General features: G+C 36.8%; 1 protein-coding gene across 18 annotated transcripts in view; it reads left to right on the top strand.

The window, feature by feature from the left end:
* Window positions 1-21,040, top strand: part of Rbfox1 (RNA-binding Fox protein 1) — a 138,246-nt gene that overhangs the window by 27,800 nt on the left and 89,406 nt on the right. For all 18 annotated transcript variants that reach the window (XM_089468490.1, XM_089468489.1, XM_089468487.1 and 15 more), the window contains one exon: window positions 8,671-8,935. In XM_089468490.1, coding sequence (XP_089324616.1) covers window positions 8,879-8,935 — 57 coding nt within the window. In that variant the 5' untranslated portion in view covers window positions 8,671-8,878. Of the gene's footprint in view, window positions 1-8,670; window positions 8,936-21,040 lie in introns of those variants that run through there.

Below are 21,040 nucleotides of genomic sequence, written 5' to 3'. Positions count from 1 at the left end.
AATTGACTTTTCGGGCGTGTTTTCATTTGGCTTATTCGCACTGCAAATGGAAAACTGCACAAAAGCAATCAGTCAACTCCACTGAGAGCAGCACCTAATCAAAACAGAAACCCCAAACACAACAACAAACTCGACAACAAGAGAAAACAGCACCTGACACAACACAACAGAACTCAACAGACAATTGACAATTGCGAAAAAGTTGCAGAAAATTGCTCAAATTTTGAGATAACAAAGTTTGTCAACTCGAAGCAGCACATTCGCTTATATTTCTTTCGAATAATAAATACGAATTTCATTTAAATCGAATTGCATATTTTAATGTGGGCTGAGCGAAAGTCAATGTAAACGTATGGACAGAACAGGTGAGAAAGGCCTTTTACTTGAAGTGCTAGTAAAATAATACGCAAAAAGTTGCATATTTTAAAGAGAATAAAATTTACGATTGAAAAGTATAATATTTAGTTAAAGTTAGTGATTCATATGAATTTCGTTGAAATATTTAACAAGTATTTCACAATTATTTTTGTAAATTCTCTCGAATGTTGACAGCAAATATTTAATTATAGTAAAAGCATATTTTGCCCCTGCAAACTATCATGAAAGCTAAAATTGTTTAGCAAACTTTTTAAGTGGCAATAAAAATATTTAGCAACAGAAATTGCAGCACTCACACACACATATACAAATAATGGCAACAATGTTGCATAGCAATTTTGATATTCCGCTTCACCCACTGAATGCTAGCAAAAGGAATTTAGTAATCGTAATTGGGATGATATGAGAGCTAAGAGATTTTTCAAATTCCTGAAAGGGATATTACTCTAACGAAGAATTTTCTCTCCAATCTCAGAGACCTACATACGTAAATAAGGCCAACCAAATAAAAAGTTGTAACATAAATTCCTCGAATATTTCGAATATTATTTAGTTGAATATAAAATCTTATACAATTTATTAGCAATGGAGCCGCATTTGATGGGAGCAGAATTTCATTGTCGAAATCATTAAAAAAGGAGATATATGTAAATGTTCTCACTCAGTAATATTTCTATAGATTCTTCAGTTAGAATAAAATGATTCGCTTCACTGCTGGGTATCTTATAGTTGAGCAGTTCTTACCACTTACCACTGGGTATTTTATAGTCGTACATTCTTAGTCAGAGCACAAAGATAAAGTCAAGAATAACAGCATCAACATTGAGAAATGTATGAATGTCTCATAAAGTGTGGAAAAATGCTGCAGGAAAATTGCCAACCGAGCGTGGCTCAGTGGGTGGGCCGAGGTGGAGATGGTGGTTGGTGGTTGGTGGGTGGTGTGTGGTGGCTGGTGCTGCCAAAGTTATTGTTGTTGCCACTGTTATTGTTACTGCGCTGTGGTTGTTGTCGCGGCTAGTTGTCAATTGCACTGCGCACTTGCTAAGTGCTTTGCAGGCGGGCTACCCACACGACCCCGTGTGTGTGTGTGTGATCAAATTAAATTGCATGATGTCTATGTGTGTGTGTTTTAACAATTTCGTCTCGAAAATTTACGAGCTTTGCTGCTGCCACATTAAAAGTCATAAGGCATCACCAGAGGAGCTCGAATTAGTTAGAATACGTTGATAGATAATAGCCGACTACAAGTTGCCCATTAAGTCATATCAAATCAATATCAAAATATTATTATACATAGAAAACAGTTAGAGGTATAAATCCAAACTTAAAGCAACTAGAAATCATATCTGTTTACTATTAAAACAATTTTAGTGTCAAATGAGCCAAGCGCAGATTGAAGTCAAAGAGTAAAAGTTAATTTTCCACATTAGATGCCTGGCATAAAATCTAACTCTTCCGCTAAGACAACTAAAATCAAAAACTTGCCATAAATATATATCTGTTCTGAAACAACATATATAACTCTAAATCTCTCCTCCTCTTCTCTGGTCTCTCCTCGAATGAGCCTGCCTTAGGCCTACCAAGACTCTCATGGTGTTTGCACTGATATATCATATGTATAAATGTTTACTGAAATTCTGTTTAAATAGTTTTAAATACCCTTTACACTAAGTTTATACGGTTCAAATTGCAAGGAAGCCAGACCAAGGAGCTGAACTTGAAGCGATTCACAACGCGCTTTTGTTGCCAAAAGCAACGGCATTACGTGGGAGCGCAAGTGTACGAATAAGTGTGTGTGTGTGGGTATGTGACTATATATAACACACACATTTACGTATATATACTTATATATGTTACTGAAAGTCACGCGGAATGCAGAAGCATAAGAGAAATTCTTAGAAATATTTTACGCGTGGCAACCTTTTGTTGCAGCCATTGTTGTTGCTGTTGTTGTTGGCTCAGTTCTCAGTTGTTGTTGTTGCTGTTGAGCTGCCTTTGGCGCTACTGAAGAGTTTTTAAGCAAAACAAACAAATAAACAAACAAAACGCAAAACGCAAAAAAAAAAAAAAAAAAAAACTTTTTGCGCAAAACAAACAGACAGCGGACTACGATGACGTCGACGTCAGCGTCAATGCCGACGCTGACGCCGCAGGCAGCAAAGTTGATTAAAAGAAGAGAAAATAGAATAACGTTGCAAATGGCTCGTCCTTGGAACTTTCGATACCTTTTCCTAGTATTTTGCATTATTGGATTTGATCAATCGAGGCAACTATGTTGGCAATCAAATGGAAAAGCGCGAACGCCGCAAACGAAGTCCCCGGCGAGCGAGAACTTATGGAGAAACTCTTGAGATTTCATTAGGGAAATGAATGGGCAGTGGAGCAAGGATTTATTGGCACAGCTCAGCGAGGGCTAGAGACAAATGTTAGTTACTTCAGTTTTCCATCCCGGAAACTAAGAAGAAAGGCACTCACTTCCGTTTCCAATCAATTTAATTAACACTTCTGCTGATAGTTGAGTAGCTTAAAATCATCGATTCGATTTATAATATAAAACCACGAGATGTACTTCGAATTTCTTAGATGGTATTTTTAATGGAATTTGGAGTCAAGTGTCATATATATCCTATCTTGTCAGGAGCTTGAACAGAGTAAAATACCATCTTTTTTTTTTTTTTTAATATTATTTAAACAGGCTTTTTACTACCAATTTGGCAGCTTAACAAGTTGAACATAAAAACACAATTATTTACAGTACACACTACAGAAATTTCATAACAATAACAATATACATTTTTTTTTTTTTTATTATTATAATATTATTTAAACTGGGTTTTTACTACCAATTTGGCAGCTTAACTGAACATAAAAACACAATTATTTACAATACACACTACAGAAATTTCATAACAATAACAATATAACAATTTACAAAAATATCAACAAACAAAAAATAACAATTTTTACCCATATCACATTAAATTTGAATCGATATATTTTTATAGGAACCTCGCGGGGAGGTCCTGTGGATGGCACTTCTTCAGTCTTCTTTTTCTGGCTGTTTTCTTAAGTCTTCTCGCCAAAGGGTTTGGGTGGCCTTCAAGTCTTGCAAGGTAGCTAGCAGCTACCTTTTGCATAACGTCTCAAACTTTGGGGACCATGAGATCCTTTTCAATGTCCCTGGTACGCATGTACCAGGGAGCATTGCAAATTTGCCGGAGGATTTTTGCTTGTGCAACTCTTATTTTATTTAAATTTGTTTTTGCCGCAATCCCATAGATTTGAAGCGCATATCTCCATATGGGGCTGAGTATCGCTTTATAAATTGTGACTTTATTGTACAGTGACAATTTATTGGCCGGCTTAAGATGCCATGACATCTTTGCGCTTTTGGACAAAACAGACTTTTTGACCATCGTGGTGTGCATGTTGAATGTAAGCCTTCTGTCTAACACTACGCCCAGATATTTGTGGCTTCTTTTGTGCGGTAGTGTTGAGCCCTGCATGCTAATGCGACCACAGTTTGAACGCCTTGTGGTAAACGAAACGTTTGCGCATTTGCTCCCGTTAATACCAATGTTCCATTTGCAGGCCCAGTCTTCAAAGCTGCTCACATACTATTGCAATGTAGCTTTATTGATGCAGGTACTACTTGTCAGTACGGCTGTATCGTCGGCATACGTGGCTATCAGTACATTGTTCCGGTTTACTCCTGTGATGTCGCTATGTGAGGGCATATCGGATGTGAACAGAGTATACAAGGTAGGGCCGAGAACGCTACCTTGAGGCACGCCTGCACATATTGGTCTTTTTGACGATTTAATTCCATCAACATCAACCCTAAAACTTCTATCTCGCAGAAAGCTGCTGACAATCTGGTACAATTGTGGAGTGAGAATGCTTCTAAGTTTTTTGAATAATAGTCCGTCATGCCAGACTCTGTCAAACGCTTGCCTTATGTCCATAAAGACAGCAACTGCATATATCAGGAGCTTGAACAGAGTAAAATACCATCGATTCCATTAATACTATGAAGCCCGTAAAGGTATGCTACATTTTTTAAATTAGCTTGTAATGCAATAAACCAGTCGAGTGTTTGCTGCTTATCTGAATTAGCTGATAGCTTTAATAGAGGCTTCACCGGAGTAGAAAACAGCTAATTCACATTGTGACATCCCTTAGACCACATATCCCCATAAAATTGTATTGTAAAAATATTGTAAATAGTGTAAATACTGGCTTCTAGCCCATAATTTAAGTTAAGGTTTAATGATGTCTGCGCTGTATAGTCTAAGACAAGAAGCTGCAATAAAAGAATTCTAATAAAAAAAATAAAATAAAAAAATAAAATAAAAAAAATTCACATTGTGAAGAAATTTTCTTTGTTTGATTAACATTGCAATGCTTGTAGGAGGCTTCATTTTTATGCTTATAGCTCCAATTGTAGTTAAAGGGCGATATCTAACTGTAAGTCCATCGAAACTTAACTTTAGAGTCACCGATACTTAATAAAGAGGAAGTGCATCATGGCATTGCAAGAAGCAAAGCGAAGCAGATAACAGCAAAGCAGCGTGAATGATTAATATAAAAATATATATATAAAAAAAAAAAAAAAAAAAAAAAAAAAAAAAAAAAACTTAACACTTTATATTATGTAAGAAAAAAAAAAAATTGATTCTGTCGTCAATTCGATAATCATTTTTTTTTTTTTTTTTTTACACTTTCATAGGTGAGCATCTCGCTACCTTATAAGAAATTAATCTAGACAGCGAATAATTAAACTTTTTTTTTAACTCTATAAAACGGAAGGGGTCAAACTGTACGTTGTATGTGTAAACAAAACTATAAAAAGGAAACAGGATATTAGATGCACACATATTTGGATAGAAGCCTAAACGAGCAGATTTTGAGGGTGGAGGTTTGTAAGTCCTCTCTTAGTTCCTTTGAGGGACCTATTGAGCGATTGCGTTTTCAGACGACATTACGTACATTATATGTAAATATACATATACGAATGTTTTACTGATGTTATTGCTTAATTGATTTCTTTCAAACCTTTACTTCTAAGACCATTTAAATAGACATTGTTTAAAGACCAGGAGACTTCGGTATTGCATTTCAGTCTATAATACAAAATTGTTTTATTAAGCTTAATTTGGTATTATTTATGAATCGATATAGACTTGTCCTCTCTATGCTTTCTAGCTGATATTTTCGTATATCAGTCGAATGTTTATTTGCACACCTTTGACACTCTTCTTTGACTGTGTGAAGTACAAATTAAACGAATCAGTCAACTGAGTTTTGTTTTTGAATTTCTGACACATTTAGCACTGGCTATGCAGCCGGCGTCAAAGAAGTCGTCAGGCCCTTTGCCGGGTTTCCCAACCTCTAACCCAGCTCGACCCAGCCTAGGCCACGCCATGCTTCCGTTACCATTCTCGTTTTCATTCCCATTCCGATTCCCATTCCCATTCCAGTTCTCGTTCCATTTCATTCCTCGCTGCAGCAACTTTCAACATTGCTAATGTGTCCCATTTGCAATGGCAAACCACTGAAGCTTAACACGTTGTCTACGCAGACATTGGCCACAGAGCCACGCCCCCAGGCAGCAGTCACGTTGCACTCGCACACGCACACAGGCACACACACACATACATGCACACGCAGAGGAGCAGAAGGCTGTGTAAAGTTGTGCACTGAAAAGTCTGCCTTAGTTTTTGCTTTTTTTCTGTTGGCACACATTCATCGCTGCTGCTGTATTGAGCAGTTGTGTGTGTGTGAGAGAGACTGTGTGTGTTTAACTGTTCAAAGTTGCATGTTTGGCCAGCAGCAGCAGCAGCAGCAGCAGCAATGGCAACGGCAGCTGACTCTGACGTCGTTCCCAACGGTAATTGTCTCGTTACTCTCTTTGCATGTTGGCAAACATGGCACATTTTTGCAATGCCCCAGGCAGAGGCTTCACTGTAGCCGAGTGTAGCTTATGAAGTCCTCATGCTAATTATGAATCATTGATCCATCAGATTTATCGATATGTCTGATGAAACTGAAAATTTATTTTTCAATTTGGGTTTTAGCAATAGATATAAAGATACAACTTAAAGTAAATAAGTAAAACAATATGAACTGAATGATAGTTAAGTCTGATTGCCATGCTTAAAGCTTCATTATTAACTGGGCAGCCCTCGCAGCTGTCGACCCCGGCAAGGGTTAACACAGCGAGCACACAGGTTGACGCTCGCCTAATAATTTATTTACACTTAACGTTTTGCAAGCCCTGAACGGAAGGGGCAGCTGCTGAAGGCCTTGATGTTGAGCGAGGTGGCGAGAATCAGACCGTTTGATTATACAAATATTTGCCAACTGGCTTCTCTTTTCACCTCTTTGCTGGGCTGCCATTTGCCATTTGCCATTTCAGCGCTGAAGCTAAGTGAAATATGCACAATTTCCGTTTGCCATTTCGGGCTCCTACGCCCTCTCAGGTGCGGGGCCAGGTTGTTAGCCATGTGTGTAAAACATAGTTAGATGTGTGTTACAGCACACATTGCAACGGTATTTTGTTAAACGGAAGAAGGCCAAAACGAAACTGAAGCCAAAGCTAAAGCTAAAACTGCCAACGGGCAATAGCAGCAATCGTTAAAACCAATTGCATTTATGCGTGTGTATGTGTGTATGTGGCATAAAATACAAATAGAAATGCACTTCCAATGGCTATTGACTAAGACAAAGTTATGTTGTGCACTTATTTTATAGCTCTAAGTACCCTCGAGGGGTATATATCCTGGATGCCACTTAGCCTGTGAGTACGCGCGAAAGCAGTTGGTTTCTTTGCAAGTGGATGTGATTTGCATAGCTAATGCAACGATTTCAAATAAAATCGTGCTCAGCCGGGATATTTCTCACTTGCCGGCTATATATAAATATACGGATAGCAAGCAAGCGCCCTAGTCGGTAGTTGCTAACGTGCAGATACCATGGGCTTGAGTTCACCTTATATCAATATATATATGCAATCAATTTGCCATAAATGTATGCTTGTTCGACTAAAACAGTTGAGAATATTCTAGTCGAGCAATACCAGCTGCAGAATACTCATTCCTGGTCAAAACTCAAAACTCTCTAATTGGCATATTTTTACAATTTATGGCAAATCAGTAGAGAAATTGATCCAATTCTTTTATGGGTAAATTTTGAGCTTTTGTATAAACCATGTACAGTTTTTCCCAAATTACCATGCCCAGGAAAAGCATACCATTAAGTCCTTGAGTTATCATACATATACTCTATATTTCTATATTTCAGCACTCAAAGTGCTTAAAATACAACGGTATATAAGTATAGTCTACAGCTTTGACGACTAACGTACTTATTGTTGATTGCCTCTATTTATTTACTAGAAAAAAATTTATTTAATATACCATATAATATATATATTATGCTACGAGTGCATGCAAACATTTTCCCTGATTCTAACGGAGTTGAATCCAAGTCCAAGTTCAGTTTGATTACAATTTCAATATTCTATTACCGGAATTACACAGACACACAGACATATATAGGTATGAGAATACATATACGAGCACATGGAAATGGCTGTCATAGCTATTAACAATCTATATTCGAATCGGCCCAGTCTTATTACATTTTTTGCGATTCGGTACACTCGACGCTACTCGGTTCGAATTCCATCTCTGCAAAGAGACATCCGTTGCTATTGCACACACACACACATACACTACGTTGGTGTGGTATGAAATCCGACAAAAATCAATTCCAATTCAATTATCTTCAAATAGCTGCTAGCCGCTTCAAATTTTACTTAGATTTTGCTCTAATTTAAAAATGTGCTTAATACGAACTCAAGCTGAATTATTATTATTTTATTTATTTATTTGTTTATTTTATTTTTATTTCATTTTATTTATTTATTTTTTTTTTTTTTTTTTTTTTTTATTAAATGAGAAATTTGTAAATGAAAATTGTAAATCTGACTATAATGCTTTTGCTAAAATATATGTATATATGTATATGTATATAAAGACAACATCCCCAAATTCCATGCAAATTTTCAAAAAAGTATTTGAAACGTAAGGCTGGTGGTTTTTCGAGTATACACAATTGAATATTATTATCATATCCTGAACGTTGAATGATGATGAGGATTTTTATTATAATAGATATTTGGTATTTAGATATTATATGAATATGGCACATCCTATAACAAACTGCTTTAAATGTTTTATCAAATTAATCTATTTTCTTTGTCTATTTTCTATTGTCTTATTTTTCCAGATTCAAATCAATGCGTTAATGACAAACCCAAAACAGATTATCTATGCCAAACTAAGTACCGTAGATGTTCCCTGAATGTCAGAATTTCAAGCTCAAGCTAAGTTTAGTGTAACAATCGCTGTATATGAGAGTGCCAAACTGTAAAAAGAATATATTAAGTAACGATCCCTGCTCTTTTCACAACAATTAGTACTATTTGTTTTCACAAATGTCTGCCGTCGAGTTAAATGGCAATGTGCCGGCAATGGAATTTCATCAGAGACAGGTAAGCTACATCAATTCCGATACAACTGTTCATGCTTCGTCTTATTATTATTTCAAATATGGTAAAATACTCATTTACCAATAAAACTTTGAAGAAGAATCCACGTTACGATCTATTTTCCGTTTTTAACTCACATGACATTTATATTCAAATAAAACTATTGAAAATGGGAATTTTGTATGAAAGTATGATAGCATACATATGTAGCAGAAGAAATCGATACATATCCCACAAATGAACTTACATATATTCCATATGTCATGGAAATCATGGAGCGCACAGAAAATTTCTCTCCCTCTCAGCGCACTGCGCAAGCAGCTCACAGAACTGCTCAGGGCTATAGGGGCATGTGTGAACGTGCACCTGTGTGTGTGTATATACATGCGAGACTGTTCAAAATCAAATGTTGCACAGCAACTGCATTACACCCGTTTTCAACATCGCACGCTCACACTCACACACACACCCACACCATTTTACCACTCTACTTCTGAATCTCCAAGAAAGGCTACGCTGGCGAAAAATACAACAAAAGTAACAGCCGATATGCCCCTCTTCTTGCTCTCTTTCTTCATATTCTCTCTCTCTCTCTCTCTCAACTAGCCAAATTTTTCGCACTCAGCTCTATGCGCTCAAAACATGCATAACTAAAACTATATTTACATTTGTAGTTGCGAGTTTTATGACAGTAATTATATTGATGTATAAGTGTACAATAAATAAGACGTTTATTATTTTTATTCCAAGTCCTGTCTCTGTCTGTTAATATAACAGAATGCATTAGTTTATTAAAATAATTCTTCTTTCACTGTTCCACTGATCGCCTTTACTGTAGTCAAACGCGAATGCTGAGCTGCCTCTTCTGCGCACTCTCCTTGGGCTGTTACTAATATGTTGGCCTCCACTGTACGGCTGCGAAAGTAACAGTGTAAAATTAACCGAGTGTGCGTCAGTCGCATTTTTGCTTTGCATCGAGTGAGGTTGCATCTTCTAATGTTTTTAATCTTGAGTTGGTTGCTTTTTATTTGATTTTAAATTCAACTTTAATTTGTGTTTTCAAAAGTGCGTAAAACCTATTTTGCTAATATCAAATGGAAGACGCCCGCTCTTTGTTTCTTAAACATTATGATTTTAAACCAAGATGGACTTCCATTACCGGCTACTGGAAAATTTTTTATCGCTGCTGTGAAATGAACAGTGAACTAAACGAGGAATGGATGGAGTTAAATGCAGATATTTGGGTTTGTCATTTCATTTATCATTTTATTATTTCCCGTTATGCGTGCTAACATTCACAGCATATTCGCATTTTGTCTGGACTGTAGTTTTCCGCTTTTCCTTTTAACTCACTTATTCACATTTTATTTTTAGCCTGTTGCGCCTTGAGAGCTTTCAAGCTCCGAATTTTATTGTGTGTGTTAGTTGGCCAGTCTATCGCCAGATAGCGCTATAAGGACATTCAGAGCTTCGTATTGTTTGTACAACAGGGGGCGCTTTAAAGGACTTGAATGGCAGAGTTCAACTTTTGCTTAGATGTAAGACATAGGATAACGGTACTTGTATATAACAAGCTTTCGAGCGATACATTATACCTAGATGGCGCCACTGCTAGACTTTTAGGATGCGTGTTCAAGCGCCACCTATTGTTCAACATTTCGCCACAGTCACAGTAGCGATAGAAAATCACCGTAAATATCGCCGTGAAGCATCGTAGATACTGCTAACTTGAGCAATAGATGGCGCATACTGCAGGACTCTCGATATACTTCCTCTTCGGCCAAACCCGAGGGAGCCAAAATTTGTTTACTCTGCGTGTTTGATTTGCACGTACGAGGCATATAAATTAATACTTATATAAAAATACTTAAAAATAAAAATAAATTAAATAATTAGTAAATATTTTATATAAATGACTAGCAGGAGTATACCCATGAATTGATACTAAAATAAAACGTGCAATGCTTAGATGTCGAATATTAAAAACCTATCATAAGTATTCGATTTGCCGTTTATTTTTATATTCGTCTGCAGGCAGCTCATTCTTATTTCGAAAAATTATATTACCCAACTCAATTATGAAACATAACATTTATAGATTTCTTGGTCTAATTGAGTCTCTAAACTTACTTACTATATATTAATTTATAAATTTTTTGATAGGACTTTTAATAATTTTGGGTATTATTTCAATAAGCAACCTGAGACCTAAAAATTGTTGCTATAAAAGATATGAGCCCTTTATAAAGTTCCCAATTGAAATCGAATTAAAAATTGTAATCAAGCCTAGCTAGAGGCTAGAGGCCAATGCGCCAGCTAATTTCGTTAACCTGCCCAGGTGCTTTGCTGGTCAAAAATGCATGAAAAAATTCGTCCGAAATTGGCTCAGACACAGTGACTGGCTGACTGACTGATGCTGCCTCCTGCTGCGCAATAGGCCAACTTTTATTGACTTCCGGTTCGCAGTGCACACGGCTATTCGCTTTCGTGCAAAGTGCAAAGTTCTGTTGGCTGTAGGCAGTGCAACACAGCCCAACCCAGCCCAGCCTAGCGCAGCGCATCCATTTACGCAATCAACCAGCAGAGCGCCGCCGTGGATAACGCGCTAGAAGCGCTTGGTGAGCCGGAGAGGCATGATCCGGGGGAGTCTGGTGTATGGCATTGCCAGTGGCAGCAGCCGCGTCAGCGGTTGCCCGAAACGCAAACATGCAGCAGAGTAGCATCAAAATCAACAACAGCTTCAGTTTTCTCTACGAGGCTAAAACACCCAACGCACAACAACATCATGTCTCTCATACCCACACACACACACACACACACATGGACACAAAGTAAATTTCGTACGTCCATTAATGGGCAACTTTTTGAGCTAATGCCGAGCAGAGCCAAAAAAAAAGAATGGTGAAAACAGAATTGACTAAAATTGTATAAGCTGCCAACTAACCAGGCCCGCTGCCCACAAATAAACAACAACCTTAACAGTAACGAGCTAAACAAATTTCATGAAAGTGCAACGACTGTGCAATGCACTGACACCGGGTACATACGACATACGACATACGACATACGACACACAACATACGACATACGACATACGACATACGACATACGACATACGACATACGACATAGGACCTACGACATACGACATACGACATACGGCATACGACATACGACATACGACATACGACATATGACATACGACATACGACATACGACATACGACATACGACATACGACATACGACATACGACATACGACATACGACATACGACATACGACATACGACATACGACATACGACATACGACATACGACATACGACATACGACATACGACATACGACCATACGACATACGACATACGACATACGACATACGACATACGACATACGACAATACGACATACGACATACGACATACGACATACGACATACGACATACGACATACGATATACGACATACGATATACGAAGTACGACATACGGACATACGACATACGACATACGACATACGGACATACGACATACGACATAAGACATACGACATACGACATACGACATACGACATACGACATACGACATACGACATACGACATACGACATACGACATGTATTAAATAAGTATATAGCATTCCCGATATTTAGATATTTCAGACTTCGATCCATTCGATATCGCATCATTTGACATCACCTAATATAGCCATTTGCCACCCGGAAACAGAGTATTAAATAAAAGCAGCAACGGCAGCCTCACGCCGCATAAACAACTAACTAGAAACACTTTGGGCGACTGCAGGTTTGCAGTTTTTAGACGCCGTCTGAATTCAATTAACTCGCAACGTTTCACACTTTGTTCCTGATTGTTGCCGCTGCCCACATGCTGCCCACTTGTGGGCGTGGCTAGCACCGAAATCGTTTTGCCGTTCCGCAACGGCTTTGGCATCTCCTTGAACTATGCAGCAATTTCTGTCAAGTTTAGCTTTAGTTTTTCTTTGACAATTCAAATGAAAAAGGCAAATAAATATTGTTTTTGATAAGCTCAACATTTGTCGAGTTTTGTTGTTAATTAAAAAAATCATTCATGTTCACAAGAAACCAATAATATAAATATATTTCTTTAAATTCGACAGGGTTGGCTTCTGGCATAAAAGCCTAAAATAATATGAGAAATATTTTAAAATCGAATGCATATCTCTAAAAATATATGCAAATATTAAAGACATAAAATTGATTTTAAACAAAATAATTTTTATGGCAAATAATACAATTACAAATACAAATTACTTTAATTTTTAACTAATTAAATCTTTTAAAAATACAAAATAATAATCATAAATAAAATACCAGTGAAAATCATGATGGCAGAATATTCATTAAAAATAACTTCATCTGAGCATATTCTCAGCCTTGGATGAATTCGGACAAGTATCACAGTATATCTTGAAAATTAAGTATGCAAAGTATTAAGTATTAAATTCATAAACTATAAAGTAAAAAATTGCTTATATTAATTAATTAAAATGAAAAAAAAAATAATAATAATAATAATAATAATAATAAATAAAAATAAAATTACTAGCTCACTTTTTTATATTTATATTTTTTATTTATTTGTTTTATTTATATAGATATATATTTACATTTATTTAACTTAAGCATCAATCTATTGAAATTATTTTGGTCGGTGGCCTGGCCAGGTTTTTTGGAAAGGAACTCAAAATCTCTAGGTCTCGTACGTCTCGCTTCTATATGGTTCCTAGGTTGTCATGTATAGAATAGCTGATACGAATTATTTATCGATTTGTATATATCGATTTTTACATTTATGTCTATGAACAGACGTGCGATTCACAGCTACACTTAATCTATAAATACCTTCTGCAATTATTCTCCCTCTGCCTGAGGTGTTGTTTTTAACGAGTTAATTTCATAGTTGTGTCATTGTTAGGGTAGTTGGTCTTCGATGTGGTATAGGAGTACCGTTGCGCCTATTGGCCACTTACGTAACAAGCACTGGTCAATGGGATGCTCGCGTCGCATTCGAGTCCCGCTGCACCTCAGTGAAGTTAGTCTGTTGGCCCCTGGCCAAAATGTCAATTCCAATTCGAGGCTCGCACGCGGCACACATCACGTTCCCAGCTGCGACTGTGTGTGGCCATGTTGCATAGCCATGGCTGCGATAGAAAAGTCGGCCATCAAATCAAGCTGGCGTCTGGCTGCACTTGTTTTATTTTATATAATACAACAGCTGCGGAAATTATCATAGCAAAAACGAAAGCCAGCGCAGCAAACAAAGGAAGGCGGCTAAAGAAAGCGTCTCTTATAAATTTTGCCTGTAGCAAAAGGCAATCAAGATCTTCACACACACACGCACACACACATGCATGCAGACATATGCGATACACAGCCTCCATTTTGTTCAACTAGAGGCAGACATGCATGGCGGCATTTCCGGTTGCTTGGCACCATTAGTGCAGCTGCCACGCCCCCTCTCGACCGACCACCCGTCCGTCCGCTCGTCCGCCTGCCTGCCGCCTTACATTTTGGCTTTTTGTCGAGATAAGCAGTTTTCCTTATATTTCTTTTTGCTGTTGCTTTTGCTGTTGGCCTTGCTGCAACTTTACGCTAGAAGGAAAAACTTGTTTTTAAAAAGCGCATTTGACATGTGTTTGCTGCAGGCCCCAAAATACGTAGCGCTAAGGAGTGGAGAGACGCCACTTCTCTCTCTCTCTCTCTGCATCTCCTCCAGCCCTCATCCAGCTCTGGCCAAGACTCTTTGCCAAGAACTTAGCAAGTTTCTGGGCGTCCTTTGCTCGAGCCTCTGCTGTGTGCGTGTGCAAAGTATATTCATTATTTTGTTTTCATTTGCTCTGCGCCGAAGTTCGCAATTGAATTTTATTGCGTCTTTTTGGATCTCAGTGAAATACTTTTCCATCCCAACTGCCGCCCCGCGCCCTCCAGCTGGCCATGGACTTCAGACATCAGACAGTTCGAATGCATTTCTTATGGCTCTGCCAAGCAACCGCAGTTTGTGGGCTTTTAGCCCAACTTTTTGGCCAAGAGCAGGACCGAGAGAGAGAGAGAGGGAGGGAAATTCTCTTTCATTGACTCTGGCATCGGTAATTATGTGTTCGAATTTGGCACGCACATTACTCTGAATGTCCTTGATTAACCAGCTAGATTTATTGATAAACTGTACTAAAAATAAGTCTGCTTAGCTAAGATTTGGAAAAGCTTTAAATTCGGATTCATACGAATATTCATGAAGCATCAGAGTGTAATGCGACGATTTAATGAATAATTTAAAGAAACTTATTGTGTTGCAAAATTAAATTAAATTTAATAAATAAATAAATCTAAGAAATATATATATATATTTATTAATTATATAATTATATTTATTAGCCTCCTAGAAGTTTATTTCTTTAAAGGGAAAATTAATAATATATATTAAGACTCTAATTACTAACTGAATTCTTTTTTAAATAAATTAAATATCTATAAAAAAAAAAACTCAATTTTTGCTGCAATTTGAATAAATGAAATTAAGATATTTTTATCATGCCAATGCTTTCAATTGTATTTATTTAAATTCAATATAAAATAAAAATAAATTAACATATATGTATATAAAAAATGACAGAAATGATGATATATTATTATATACAGTACCGAGCAAAAATGAGTGAATGTTTCACAACTTTGACTTTCATCACGCATAAAAATTAAACCATACAAGCAAATTAAGATTTTTGTTTTTTATACTTGTTTATTAGTTTGTTCTTAACAAATAGAAAAAGTTGCAACGCTAAATCAGCTAAACTCAATTAATGAAAAATAAAAAACCAAAAAAATGCACATAAACTCAATTTTGCACGTTTCATAATTGCCAATACTTTGGCTCTTCCACTTCTCTTCTCAGCCGAAATCATCCAGATTTCCCCATAACTTAGCTCCTTGGGTATTCTTCTTAGTCGTAGATTGAGCATGTAGATTTACCGTTATCTTAGTCCTTTTAATATTCTTATTTGTAAAGCGATTTGAAGCACATTTTCTTTTCGCAACAAATTTAAAATAATTGGTGAAATATAATTTTAAAATGTGGAAAATTTCAGTCGACATTGAAAATAGTGGTGTGTGCCTGACCGGGAAGGGATTTCCTTCGCTTATTATTGCCGAAAAGCTTTGAATCAGCCGAAATTTGACTCCGAAAACTCAAGTCAAAGGTTGCAAAAAACTGTTCTCGGGCTCTGATGCTCGCCTAATGATGTCGAAAATTAAGAAAAACAAGCTGCTAGCACCAAAGGGTGTTTCTCTAGTAATTAATAAAAATGTTAGCAATTGGACTGCTAGAAGAGAAATTCGTGGCTTCGGATATGTATCATTCGTTAAAAAACAAACCTGCATTGTCCGAAAAAAATGTGAAGGCGCGTTTGAAATTTGCAAGGGATCACAAAAACTGGAGCATTTATGATTGGAAACGAGTTGTTTGGTCAGATGAATTAAAATTTAACCGTTTCCAATCATATGGAAAGCAATATTGCTGGTGCAGACCGCAGAACGCATTCAACGACATCATGTAAAGGAAATCGTCAAACATGGCTGCGGCAGCATAATGGTTTGGGGATGCTTCTCTTGGTAGAACGTTGATCCTCTACATAGAGGAAGGATTATATGAATATTCTTCAAACCCATCTTCCCAAATTCACTGATAAATGTGCGTGTCCCCACAGAGAAAGGGTTTTCAACAAGATGGCGATCCAAAACATACTGTAAAGATTATTTAGGAATGGATAGGAAAGCAGAATTTTAAGCTAATTTTCGCTCCATACATATAGAGTCTATATATAAATCCTATCCCGACTTCAATCCTATTGAAAATCTGTGTTCAATAGTGAAAAGACGGCTGGGACAGTATGATGCAGCCCCAACGAACATTGACAGCTTATGGGAGCGCGTAGAAGCGGAGTGGAGCCAATTTCCAAAAGAAATGATTCAAAGTTTGGCTGAGAGCATGCCAAAAATAGTCAACAAAATTATTGCTAATAAGGGTTTTGGACTAAATATTAAAAATGTTTAGTTTTTTTTTAGTTTTTAGTAGTTTTTTTTAAACGTGCAAAATTGAGTTTATGTGGATTTTTTCGGTTTTTTATTTCTAATTTTTTGAATTTTGCTAATTTAGCCTTGCAACTTTTTTGTATTTGTTAAGAATACACTAATAAACAAACACACAAAAAAATTTGTTGATTTGCTGGTATGGTTTAATTTTTATGCGTGATGAAAGTCAAAGTTCTGTAACATTCACTCATTTTTGCTCGGTACTGTATATAGTGCAATTTTACACATATTTTCTACAATGTCATAATAATTATCTCAAACACCAATTACTAAGCAATACTCGCTGACGATCCAATAATATATAATATACAGAATATAATTTAACGATAATATTACATTATCTGTAATAGAGACCCTCAGAAATATAATGTTTCAATTTTGGAAAACTTTCTGTGCTTATGCTGAATATAGTATTATTTTTTCTCGTTTGAATTGTATTATTGAATTCTCTAGTGGCGAATGTGACATTCGTACTTTTTTGAGTTGAAAAAAAAAGAATGCCAAAGCATTTTTTTTATTTTAGCTCTTTATTAGCTCTATAATTGGTGCTAAATCTGATTTGAGGCAAATGTTAGTTTTCAAGATAATCACAAGAAACTAAGAGGTTCGCAAGCTACAAATGAATGAACAGTTCAACTTGAGATTTTAGCGAAACCTTAAGTGACAATTTATTACGAATAATTTTAAATTATTAGAAATTGGCCCATTTTTACAATGTTTTTTATTTTATTCAAAAATATTGAGTAGTTTCTTTTTTATTTTTTAGTTTTAATGAGGGTCGAAGGTGAAGTGTCGAATGAAATATTTTTTCTATCAAATTATTATTTATTTATTTATTTTTTTTTTTATTTTTTTAGTAATATTACATGAATAAAGACATTAGAAATGAGTTTAAATATATTCAATTTATTAATTATAATAAAATAGAGAACATTCACAATATCATATTTCATTGCATAGTGTCTCAATAAGAAGAACAAAATGTGCAATAGAAATGCTCAAAACAGAATTTTTGCAATATTTCGATATGTATTATGATAAAATGTAAAATTGGTTTATATTAGTTAAATTTGATGGATTAGTTATAAGAAATGCTTTCATTGACTTTGAATGGTTTGGCTTCGGTTGACCTTTCTGGAGAAATGCCCATAAGTTTAATGATATATTTCTGTGTGTATTTCGATAAAATGCTGACATCCTACAAACCAGCAGCACACCTGAGTATACACTCCTACATTAAAGGACTCTTGAGTCCTAGATAAACGAACATCAGAGCATACATGCCACAAAACCAATATACTCTTGCCCCAGTGTGCACGAGTATGAATATTTAAAAAAATTTGTCAAATGGAAGTTCAATAAACGAGACGAGATAATAAAATAGTAAGCCCGCAACAGATTTAGCCAAATGAAATGTGCGTGAAAAGGCTTCAGTCAAAAGAGTTTTCGAAACTGATGGAACTGCAAGGGATGTAGGATAAGGGGGGAGGGGGGGTTAAGGTTGTATGCTCAGGGATGTGCGGGCCCGATAAACCGGCAAATGCTTTTAACTTTTGCAAATGCTGCACACTTTTTGGCTTCCGCCCACACATTCTGATGCAAACGCATTTATGCTATATACAAATGTCTACATATTTACGTGTATATGCGATGAGGCTGTTGCTCTCGACTAATGCGACGACATGAACGCTGGCAGCGCTAGCAGCAGCGGCAGCAGCAGCAGCAGCGGCAGCTCCCCAAAGACATCGCACGGAGCCCGTGTGCTGAGCTCTGGGACTGTTTGTCTGGCTAAGCAAATTATAATTGAGTGTGCAGGACGAGCGCATTGAACTGGCGCCTTCTGCCATCAGCCACGCCCACAGAGCCAGAGTTATGCTGGCTTTGAAAAATAAATGAAAATGTAGTTAGTTTTGATTATACGATATCTTGCAATTTATATACATATGTATATCAATATATATTGGTTTAAAAAAAAATGTTTGCTAGCATATCATAAAGTTAGGATGTCTTGAAATAAACTTGTCTTATTCTCAAAATATAATGGCAGAGAAGTTACATAATAAATAAAATATTAAAAAAAAAAAAAAAAAAAAAAAAAAATATATATTTATTTATATTTATTTACAGGATATAAATGAAACATATGTAATAACTATTTCCATTAAGGAATTTTAAAAAAATGTATTTCTAAACATCCTGAATTGGATGCAGCTTACAGGACTTTCGCTACAGATTATAAATTAAACATCCATTATCCGTTATCTACTAGAGATAAAAAAATATTTTTTTATAAAATATTCTTATATGTTCTTATATTTTACATCTTTATATGCTTATTTAAATATTTATATATGTGTGTATATGAATTTTGATCAGATTTGGATTTCGTATATTATATAATAATAAAATATTTAAATTATTTATAATATTTCTACAGGGCACAAGGCGAAATTTCTATTTGCAGAATTTTAATACTTATTTTTAGGGTTAAAAAAATTCAGATATTGAAAAAAAAACGCTTTAAATTTACCTAAAGTTGAAGAGAACATATATCATGATAGATAGCTAATGGAATCCATATCTTTATATTGTCAGAGTATTCTGGAACAGAAATGCTTTGAGAGTCCTGCTAGTGTGTTCTGTTCAGTTTCAGCTGATTCAGTGCTTACCTGTCTGCTTGTCTAACAGTTGTTGTTGTTGTTGTTGTTGCTATTACTGTTGCTGTAAGCTGGTCTTTGCGGCATGCTCGAAGAAAACGCGCTGCCACTTGAGACTTGAGCCGTTGGCAAACGCAACGCTCCACGACTTTGACTCCTGCTACTTCTCCTGCGGCTCCACCAGCGGCTCCTTCTGCCCGTTGGCCATAAATTTTGTGCCACGTTTTGCCATTTTAATGAATGGATTTTTTAATGCAATGTTCTGCTTCCTCTTTTCATTTTCATTTTTTTTTTTGGTTTGGTTTGGTTTGGTTTTGGCTCGTTATGCTGGCCCAAGTGCCTGCTGCTTTGGCTGCCTGGCAGCCCGACTCCTTGGCGAGCTTTAATTTATTGACTAATTTAGCTCAGCCCCCTTCCCCGTCCCCCGCCTCCTGCTCGCTCCTTGACTAATAGATACTTTTAGGCGCTTTTAATGGCCAACTTTTGCTTTTATGCATGCGTATAGCGCTCATTCCCGTGTGTGTGTGTGTGCGTGTGTGTTTTTTTTTTACATTTTTAATTAGGCACCGCCTATTGGCAGCCTATTTGGAAAATTTAATTAATGCGCATTTTATGTTCGTGTAAAGGTGGGAAACGCGTGCAAAATGCCTGCCACACACCTGAGCCGTGGCTCAGCCATAAATATTTCCGATTAGCTCTGGCTCTGGCTCTGACTCTGGCTATGCCTGGCAATAACAACAAACAGCAGCGACAACAACAATAACATATAATAGCAACAACAATTTAGCTACAACTGAATGAACACATGTTTTGCCCTGACGCCCGCCTAAAAGTATGCAATGCTTTTGGTTGTGCGTGCAGATCTTATCTGCCCAGCACACACACACACACACACGCGCGTACACATACAGAGCGCATGTTTCCTTTTTGTGTATGTATGCCCTGCCTTTGGGCACCTTTTGTCATCGTTTGCCTCGTTCCGGCTGCGCGATAACAAGCATCATAAATCCTTTTTGCCTCCAAACGGCACAGGACAACGCCCCCTGCGCAGCTGCCGGTCGCCCGTGTCGCACGCGTCTCCCCCTCTGCCCCGCTACTCCTCCTGCTCCGCGCCTTCATTTCGCATCTCGTGCTGCTTCTTTGTAGCCATTTTGTAGGCGTCACCAGCAGCAGCAGGCAGCAGCGGCAGGCAGCGTCTGTTTCGGTCTTTGTTTGTGTTTCGCCTTGGCCATCGTTTGTTATTGTTTGCGGTTTGTTGGCCACTCACGACTCGACCTAGCCACTCACCCACTCACCCACTCGCCCACCCACCCATTCATATATCAACTCTCTGG

This window comes from Drosophila arizonae, chromosome 4 (assembly GCF_054131065.1).
Source record: "Drosophila arizonae isolate 15081-1271.41 chromosome 4, UAZ_ARI_1.0, whole genome shotgun sequence".
Lineage (NCBI taxonomy): Eukaryota > Metazoa > Arthropoda > Insecta > Diptera > Drosophilidae > Drosophila > Drosophila arizonae.
This window is presented reverse-complemented; position numbering and strand designations above follow the sequence as displayed.